The 10000-nt window shown below is 45.1% G+C and overlaps 1 protein-coding gene across 1 annotated transcript in view; it reads left to right on the top strand.

Annotated features, from left to right (window-relative positions):
- The window catches only part of LOC143294836 (uncharacterized), a 49770-nt gene that overhangs the window by 20752 nt on the left and 19018 nt on the right, over positions 1-10000 (top strand). The window contains exons 9-11 of the mRNA XM_076606342.1: positions 98-218; positions 2915-3180; positions 4759-4839. Coding sequence (XP_076462457.1) covers positions 98-218; positions 2915-3180; positions 4759-4839 — 468 coding nt within the window. The remainder of the gene's footprint in view (positions 1-97; positions 219-2914; positions 3181-4758; positions 4840-10000) is intronic.

The raw sequence follows: 10000 nt of genomic DNA on the forward strand, positions 1-10000 counted from the left end.
ATGCATGTGTGCGCACATATGTTCTTACATACCATCAGGCGTCGTGTATTTGATTTTTTTACTAAACCTATTATAACTTTGGTCTGTGTGTTTTCAGATCTGGTATGACTACAACATGTCCATTGTCCGGCTCGACAGACGAAGTCCCCCAACTGGGGTATCCAAAGACTTCTCTCTGTCCCAAGGCCCTTTCACCACCATCCATGACTTTTACATAGGCAAGTCATTGTTCTCTCTACACCAACATCCATGACTTCAACACAGGTAAGTCATTGTTCTCTCTACACCAACACCCATGACTTCAACACAGGTAAGTCATTGTTTATCTACACCAACATCCATGACTTCAACACAGGTAAGTCATTGTTCTCTCTACACCAACACCCATGACTTCAACACAGGTAAGTCATTGTTTATCTACACCAACATCCATGACTTCAACACAGGTACGTCATTGTTCTCTCTACACCAACATCCATGACGTCAACACAGGTACGTCATTGTTCTCTCTACACCAATATCCATGACGTCAACACAGGTACGTCATTGTTCTCTCTACGCCAACATTCATGACGTCAACACAGGTACATCATTGTTCTCTCTACGCCAACATCCATGACTTTTACACAGGTAAGTCATTGTTCTCTCTACACCAACACCCATGACTTCAACACAGGTAAGTCATTGTTTATCTACACCAACATTCATGACTTTTACACAGGTAAGTCATTGTTCTCTCTACACCAACATCCATGACTTCAACACAGGTAAGTCATTGTTCTCTCTACACCAACACCCATGACTTCAACACAGGTAAGTCATTGTTTATCTACACCAACACCCATGACGTCAACACAGGTACGTCATTGTTCTCTCTACACCAACATCCATGACGTCAACACAGGTACGTCATTGTTCTCTCTACACCATTATCCATGACTACAGCATAGGTAAGTCTGTGACTTGTCTGTGTCCCAAGTCTGTGTGTGTGTGTGTGTGTGTGTGTGTGTGTGTGTGTGTGTGTGTGTGTGTGTGTGTCTACGAGAGAAAGGGGGTGTGCGGAGGGGGGGGGGTTGCTGAATAGGCGACACGGGAATGGCGAATGGGCGAATCAGGACAAAACCTTAGCACTGCTGATGAAGTCCATAGCATCACCTTCCAAGACTCTGCACCTGTTTCTGCCCACGTAAGCCAGATCGGCGTTCCCTATGCAGATCACGCAAAACTGTTGGTGTCATTTTCTTGCGGTATGTCCATGGACAAGCACGTTTCCATTGTTTGTAAGCCAGCATACATAGAACTTCGTCGCACAGCTTCGATTCATCGCCTCCTGTTTGTTGGCACAATTAATACTCTGATTTGTGCTTTTTCCTTCTCGAAATTTGACTGTTATGATTCTCAGATTGGATTATTGTAATTCTCTGCATAACTTAAAGAAAATTCACCTGTCTGTTTTGTATTGAAACACCCTAGGAGTGACCACATTCGGGCCTCTTTTGAAACAACTCCACTGGTTGCCAGTAGGGTTCATGATTTCGTCTTCTTCTTCTTCTCCTTCTTCTTCTTCATCATCATTATCTTCTTCTTCTTCTTCTTCTTCTTCTTCTTCTTCTTCTTCTTCTTCTTCTTCTTCTTCTTCTTCTTCTTCTTCTTCTTCTTCTTCATCATCATCATCATCTTTTCCTCTTCACACCTCCTCCTCCTCCTTCTCCTTCTTCTTCTGCGTTCGTGTTCTGGAACTAACTCATCCACTCGTAAGCACTTGCGGGCTTTCACGTGTGGGACCGTTTTTGTCTTTTCATGTAGGTAGTTGTCCCAGACGATAGCCGCCTTTGTGAAATTGGTTCAGAGATTCATTCGCGAGTTAGTGTGCTCGGTTCCCTTTTATTATTATTATATTTTTAAGTGAACCGGGGCCAGACACCGAGAGTAGCGCCATAACACGTGGTTAGCGCGTGATGGACGCGTACCAAGTCACGTGTTTTCGGTCACTTCCGGTATGAACGCGCGGCGTGCATTGCAGTACCATAGGGCTTTTAACCTTTTACTCCATCCACAAAGTGTGCAGTGCCATAGGACTGTTCACCTTTAAACCTTTAACATGTGACCCCAAACACTACAGGACCTTCAACCTTTAAAGTTGGAACCAAACTATCCGGTTTTTCAGTACTATGGGACCGTTAACATTTAACCTTTTATTCAAGACACCAGGAGAGCAGTACTGCATTATCTTCAATCTTTAGCCTTTAAACTAAACTGCCAAGGTTTCAGTACTGTGGGGCCTTTAACCTGTATATCAAACCACCTAGCGTGCAGTAATGTGGGATCTTTAAACTTTAACCATCATGTCATACCACCAAGGTGGCAGTACCGTGGACATTTTCAACCTTTAACTTAAAACACCAGGCATGCGGTACTATGGGACATTTACCTCTGTATAAAACCACCAAGGTTGCAGGACTATGGATGGATATCTTCAGCCTTTAACCATGTAATATGCGAAACCTTTAACCTTTAACTCAAAACACCAGGCGTATACAATACTACGAGATTTGTAACCTTTGAACTGCAGCCACCAGGTGGCATGCGGTACTGTGGGATCTTTAACTTTTAATTTTTGAATTCAACCATGTATTTGAGGCATTTAACGAGGCGTGCAGTACTGCCGGACCTTTAACCTTTACCCTTTACCCCCGACCACCAGGCGTGAGGACTGCCGGACCTTTAACCTCTAACGTTTGACCCCAACCACCAGGCGTGCAGGACTGCCGGACCTTTAACCTCTAACCTTTGACCCCAACCACCATTCGTGCAGGACTGCCGGACCTTTAACCTCTAACCTTTGACCCCAACCACCATGCGTGCAGTACTGCCGGACCTTTATTAACCTTTGCCCTTTAACCCCAACCACCAGGCGTGCAGTACGCCATCGCCAGGGACATGGGCACCTGCTCCATCGACCCCATCCCTGTGAACGCCAAGGGCTTCGACGCCAGCTACAACATCACGCATCAGACGCTGGGCATGCGCACACCTATGCAGGTCTTCTTCCTGGATCGGCCCGGATACGTGTACGCGGGTCAGCGGGACTGCCGAGGGCAGCAGTGTGACGTCTTCCAGAACTTACTAATCGACCTACCTGGTCACGGCCCTGTCGTCTATGAGGTGTACTTCCTCAAGGTGGGTGGATTCTACACTGAGGTGCGTATATGTTCTGTTGGTGGATGGTGGATTCTACATTGAAGTGTATGTACTTCCTCAGGGTGCGTGGTGGATTTATAATTAGGTGTATGTACTTCCTTAAGGTGCGTGGTGGATTTTATAATTAGGTGTATGTACTTCCTCAAGGTGTGTGGTGGATTTTATAATTAGGTGTATGTACTTCCTCAAGGTGGGTGGTGGATTTTATAATTAGGTGTATGTATTTCCTCAAGGTGGGTGGTGGATTTCATAATCAGGTGTATGTACTTCCTCAAGGTTGGTGGTGGATTTTACAATAAAGTGTGTATTCAACAATGAGAGGTACTTCCTCAAGATGGGTGCATCTGTACCCTTGTGTGAATGTGTTTGTGTATAGTGTTCGCAGAGCATGGCCTACTTTCTTCTTCTTCTTCTTCTTCTTCTTCTTCTTCTTCCTTTCATCACACAGCAGAATAGCTGTATCGCACACGGATCAGTTCGCACGGTTTAACTAACACCTCCTTCAAACTGAAACTAAGCCTTCTGATAAGGAACCTACCTAGGGCATGCTCCAAAAGTACTGACCAGCAGTCTTGATTCATGCCAAGGTCAGACTTCTGCTTCTTTGTGATAGATAGATGTGATAGATAGAGTGGAGTGATGGTCTAGAGGTAACGCGTCCGCCTAGGAAGCGAGAGAATCTGAGCGCACTGGTTCCCCCGCCCTCCACACCCTCCCACCCCTCCTCCACTAGACCTTGAGTGGTGGTCTGGACGCTAGTTATTCGGACAATAAACCGAGGTCCCCTATGCAGCATGCACTTAGCGCATGTAAAAGAACCCACGGCAACAAAAGGGTTGTTCCTGGTAAAATTTTAGAAAAATCTACTTCGATAGGAAAAACAAATAAAACTGCACGCAGGAAAAAAAAAAAGAAAAGAAAAGGTTGGAGGACGGTGCTGTAGTGTAGCGACGCTCTCTCCCTGGCGAGAGCAGCCCACATTTCACACAGAGAAATCTGTTGTGACAAAAAGAGAAATACAATACAACACAATACAATGCAATGCAATACGATACAATACAATACAGTAGATAGATAGATAGATAGATAGATAGCTATTCATTTGTCTAATTCCTCGAGTCTGCATTGATATGAAATATATGTTTACCTCCGCTAAAAAGTTACCTACATTTTCCCCCTTCATTATCACGTTGTTGACATACATACATACATACATACATACATACATACATAGGAATAATATTTATATATGTGTGTGTATCTGTGTGGTGATGTGGTGTTGTGTGTGTGTGTGTGTGTGTGTGTGTGTGTGTGTGTGTGTGTTGCTGATGTGGTGTGCGTGTATGTGTTTGTGTGTGTGTGTGTGTATGTGTGTGTGTGTGTTTGTGTGTGTTTGTGTGTTGCTGATGTGGTGTGCGTGTATGTGTTTGTGTGTGTGTGTTTGTGTGTGTTTGTGTGTGTGTGTGTGTGTGTGTGTGTTGCTGATGTGGTGTGCGTGTATGTGTTTGTGTGTGTGTTTGTGTGTGTGTGTGTGTGTGTGTGTGTGTGTGTGAGCAGGGAGCGGAGTACATATCAGACAGGGGAGGCGAAGACCAGCAATCCCCGGCGATCCCCATGAGGATTCTGATTTGGGAGCACGTGAGTTCCTGTCTCCCTCCCTCCCTCCCTTCCTCTCTCTCTCTCTCTCTCTCTCTCTCTCTCTCTCTCTCTCTCAGTCTCTCCTTCTCATCTCCTCTTCCTTCTCCTCCCCATCTTTCTCATTTCTCAATTTCAGCTTCATCTTCGTGAGTCACTTGTGTGTACACACACAACGCCAGTCTATGCAGTAACACGGTGTTTCGGTTGTTGTGTCTGTTTTCGTCAAAAAAAAAATTCACATTAGTGTGTGTATGCGTGGTGGGGCGCGGACTGGGTGTAGGTGGTGAATTTTAACAAATTCATTTTCTATTGAAATACTGTAGTGAATTTTGGCTTTGAAGAAGGACAAAACAATCAATACTTTCCACAACTCTTTCAGTTATAACGACAATGCGCTTCTATAAAAGACAGAAATTAAGACAAAGAATCCCAAATCAAGTTAGTGTTACATTGATATTTTTTTTGCGTGCGTGCGTACATGTGTGTGTGTGTGTGTGTGTGTGTGTGTGTGTGTGTGTGTGTGTGTGTGTGTGTGTGTGTGTGTGTGTGTGTGTGTGTGTGTGTGTGTGTGTGTGTGTGTGTGTGTGTGTGTGTGTGTGTGTGTGTGTGTGTGTAAGCATGTACAAGTTTTTGTATTGATATGCACATCTATGTATCCCAATTTCTACTGTGTCTGTGTATGATTTTCGATTTATGTTCGTTCCTTGTTATGTACTATCCGCCCACCACCCCCACCACCACCCCTCCCCACTCCCAATATTCTTTGTGACCCCGGTACACTTTGAAATGGATATTCATTCAGGTATTAGAAAAAGGTCGAAGCAGGCGTGAAATTTTGAAAGGCAACCGATAAGAAGGCTTGGAAGTGGGGCGGTATACGAATCGTTCGCAGTTACACGCTGTTCGCAGTTACCATACCTACAATATAAAGTTGTTTTCATGAATGTGGAGTGATGGCCTGGAGGTCACGCGTCCGCCTAGGAAGCGAGAGAATCTGAGCACGCTGGTTCGAATCACGGCTCAGCCACCAATTCTTTTTTCTCCATCACTAGACCTTGAGTGGTGATCTGGACGCTAATCATTTGGAAAAGACGATAAAATGTGCAGCACGCACTTAGCGCACGTAAAAGAACCCAAGGCAACGAAAGGGTTGTCCTGGCAAAATTCTGAAGAAAAATCCACAGAAGAAAAATCGATAGGAAAAACAAGTAAAACTGTACGCAGGATTTTTTTTTTAATGGGTGGCGTTTTCAGTGAAGCGACGCGCTCTCCCTGGGGAGAGCAGCCCGAATTTCACACAGAGAAATCCGTTGTGACAAAAAAGAGAAATCCAAATACGGATACCAACAAAGACCACGGGTCATGTCGAATTAATGGTTTGCGAGAAAGCACTAGTGAAAGGAAGCCGCTAAAACCATTCATTCAGAAACTGGTTTGTGCAGTGGCTTCATCACTGACTGCATGATGCCCGTCTACGAAGATCGAATGCAGTGGATTTGCACGCACATATACACACACGCATGAAACGGCAAACAGACGTTTGAAATCAAAGCTCACGAAGACACTGTGAATGTATGTTAAGAGTTCAGCTTGTCATGGCCAGTGTTCAGCCTATCACACACATATATGTGTGTGTGAGTGCGTGGAGGGGGAGGGGGTATGGGCATGTGTGTGTGTGTGTGTGTGTGTGTGTGTGACTTGACTTGACTTGACTTGACTTGACTTCATTTATTGTCATAAAATCCCGACGGATTAATAGACACAACAAAGAACAAAGGGAACAAAGAAATAAACGGTATAAAAGACAGAAATAAAGACAAAGATCCCAAATCAAGTTAGTGCTACATTGATTTTTTTTTTTTTTTTTTTGCGTGCGTGCGTACATGTGTGTGTGTGTGTGTGTGTGTGTGTGTGTGTGTGTGTGTGTGTGTGTGACTTGACTTGACTTGACTTGACTTGACTTGACTTGACTTGTGTGTGTGTGTGTGTGTGTGTGCGTGTGTGTGTTCCGTGGAAACTGCGGTACGTTACCTTGGAATGAGCGTGTGTGTGTGTGGGAGGGAGGACAGCTGCAGAGTGATTTGGGAGATGGTGTGTGTGTGTGTGTGTGTGTGTGTGTGTGTGTGTGTGTGTGTGTGTGTGTGTGTGTGTGTGTGTGTGTGTGTGTGTGTGTGTGTGTGTGCGTGTGTGTGTGTGTGTGTGTGTGTGTGTGTGTGTGTGCGTGGGTGTATCTGTGAGAGTGTGTGTGTGTGTGTGTGTGTGTGTGTGTGTTACATTTATTTGCTTGTTTGTATATTTATTATCATTATTGTCTTCTTCTTTTATTACTTAAACCAAATTATCTATTTATTAATTTATGTACATATTTATTTATTTTTCATTGTCATTTTTATCTACTTGTTTATTTCCTTCTTTCTTTCTTTTTTTTTCTCGAGGCCTGACTAAGAGCGTTGGGTTTCGCTGCTGGTCAGGCAGATGCGGTGTAGCGTGTATGGATTTGTCCGAACGCAGTTACGCCTCCTTCTGTTACTGGTACAACAGCCTATCACAGGAATCTTCAGCTCTTCCAGACTCAAAATAGAATAGTTCCATCATAAACAACAACAACAAAAACAGAGAGAAAATTCATTGTTTTCAAAGAGAACGTGAGATTTCACAGATTTCTACCATAAATGTTTGTTTGTTGTTGTTTTTCTGCATTAGTTTGGAAGATACAGTGCTAGTAGCGGTTAAAAAGACTTGGATGTTACAATCAGTGACATCAAAATGACGTGAGCCAAGAAGTGGAGTACATAACTGGGATGTTCGGAATGGCACTGTGTCGTGCCATAAACTAACATTTTGTGGAAAGACCTGAACTTGTGTAGGCCTTTATATCATATCCCGAAAACGTGTTTGTTTTGTTTGTTTTTTTGTTTGTTTTTTTGTTGTTGTTTTTTTTTTTTTTTGGGGGGGGGGGTTACGCTTTCGTTACGAATCATCCAAGTCGGGAAAATGGTGATGACGGCAGGTAACGTTTGAAACCTTGACGGATCTGCATCACGATCATAAAACATTGAGATGCCGAGCCATGTCGGTTGCTTAGGACAGCATTGCTCCGTTTCCAGCTCACTATTTATGGTTCGGCAAACACTCGTTTCTGGTTGTGAATATTCGAAAATATGATTCGGATCGATATGATCACGTATATTGGAAACCCCACTATCTCTCTCCTCCACCCTCGGCTTTTTTTTTCTTCTTTTTTTTTACGGTTCGGTAGCCCAGGAAGGCCGTGCCTCTTGTTTTATCATTCTCTCATTGACGGGCGCAATAGCCGAATGGTTAAAGCGTTGGACTTTCAATCTGAGGGTCCTGGGTTAGAATTTCGGTTACGCCTGGCAGGTAAAGGGTGGAGATTTTTCTGATCTCCCGGGTCAACATATGTGCAGACCTGTCAGCGCCTGAACCCCCTTCGTGTGTATACGCACGCGGAAGATCAAATACGCACGTTAAAGATCCTGTAATCCATGTCAGCGTTCGGTGGGTTATGGAAACAAGAACATGCCCAGCATGCACACCCCCGAAAACGGAATATGGCTGCCTACATGGCGGGGTAAATAAACAAAACGGTCATACACGTAAAATGTTAAATGTTACATGTTTGTCTGAGTGTGTATGTGTGCGTGCCTGAAATCTGATTGAATGACACAGGAAACGAATGATGAGCGCCCAAATGGCTCTACCCAGGTAGGCAGCCTGTTGTGTAAATGACCCCGTGTTTGTAAAGCGCTTAGAGCTTGGGCTCTGACCGAGGAGAGGCGCTATATAAGTATCCATATCAATCAATCCATCTCTTTTCTTTTGTGGTTTTTGTCTCTGCTCTTCTTCTGTCCCCTTCCTGTTCCTCCCCTTGTCACCACCTCCCCTGCTCCTCTTTCTACACTCCTTCCTTCTCCTCTGTTATGTCCTCTTCTTCTTTCCCCTTCTCTTCTTTCCCCCTTTCTTTCACTTCTTCTTTGTCCCTCCTTCTTCTTCCATCCTTCTCTTCATCCCTTCCTCCTCCTTCTTCCTCCCATCCTTCTCTTCATCCCTTCCTCCTCCTTCTTCCTTCCATCCTTCTCTTCATCCCTTCCTCCTCCTTCTTCCTTCCATCCTTCTCTTCATCCCTTCCTCCTCCTCCTCCTTCCATCCTTCTCTTCATCCCTTCCTCCTCCTCCTTCTTCCTTCTATCCTTCTCTTTATCCCTTCCTCCTCCTCCTCCTTCCTTCCATCCTTCTCTTCACCCCTTCCTCCTCCTCCTTCTTCCATCCTTCTCTTCATCCCTTCCTCCTCCTTCTTCCTCCCATCCTTCTCTTCATCCCTTCCTCCTCCTCCTCCTTCTTCCATCCTTCTCTTCACCCCTTCCTCCTCCTCCTCTTTCTTCCTCCCATCCTTCTCTTCATCCCTTCCTCCTCCTTCTTCCTTCCATCCTTCTCTTCATCCCTTCCTCCTCCTTCTTCCTTCCATCCTTCTCTTCATCCCTTCCTCTTCCTCCTCCTCCTTCCATCCTTCTCTTCATCCCTTCCTCCTCCTCCTTCTTCCTTCTATCCTTCTCTTCATCCCTTCCTCCTCCTCCTCCTTCTTCCTTCCATCCTTCTCTTCACCCCTTCCTCCTCCTCCTTCTTCCATCCTTCTCTTCATCCCTTCCTCCTCCTTCTTCCTCCCATCCTTCTCTTCATCCCATCCTCCTCCTCCTCCTTCTTCCATCCTTCTCTTCACCCCTTCCTCCTCCTCCTCTTTCTTCCTCCCATCCTTCTCTTCATCCCTTCCTCCTCCTTCTTCCTTCCATACTTCTCTTCATCCCTTCCTCCTCCTCCTCCTCCTTCCATCCTTCTCTTCATCCCTTCCTCCTCCTCCTCCTCCTTCCATCCTTCTCTTCATCCCTTCCTCCTCCTCCTCCTTTTTCCATCCTCTTCATCCCTTCCTCCTCCTCCTCCTTTTTCCATCCTCTTCATCCCTTCCTCCTCCTCCTTCCATCCTTTTCTTCACCCCTTCCTCCTCCTCCGCCTTCTTCCATCCTTCTCTTCATCCTTTCCTCCTCCTTCTTCCTTCCATCCTTCTCTTCATCCCTTCCTCCTCCTTCTTCCTTCCATCCTTCTCTTCATCCCTTCCTCCTCCTCCTTCTTCCTTCCATCCTTCTCTT

The sequence above is a fragment of the Babylonia areolata genome, chromosome 20 (assembly GCF_041734735.1).
Source record: "Babylonia areolata isolate BAREFJ2019XMU chromosome 20, ASM4173473v1, whole genome shotgun sequence".
Classification (NCBI taxonomy): Eukaryota; Metazoa; Mollusca; class Gastropoda; order Neogastropoda; family Buccinidae; genus Babylonia; species Babylonia areolata.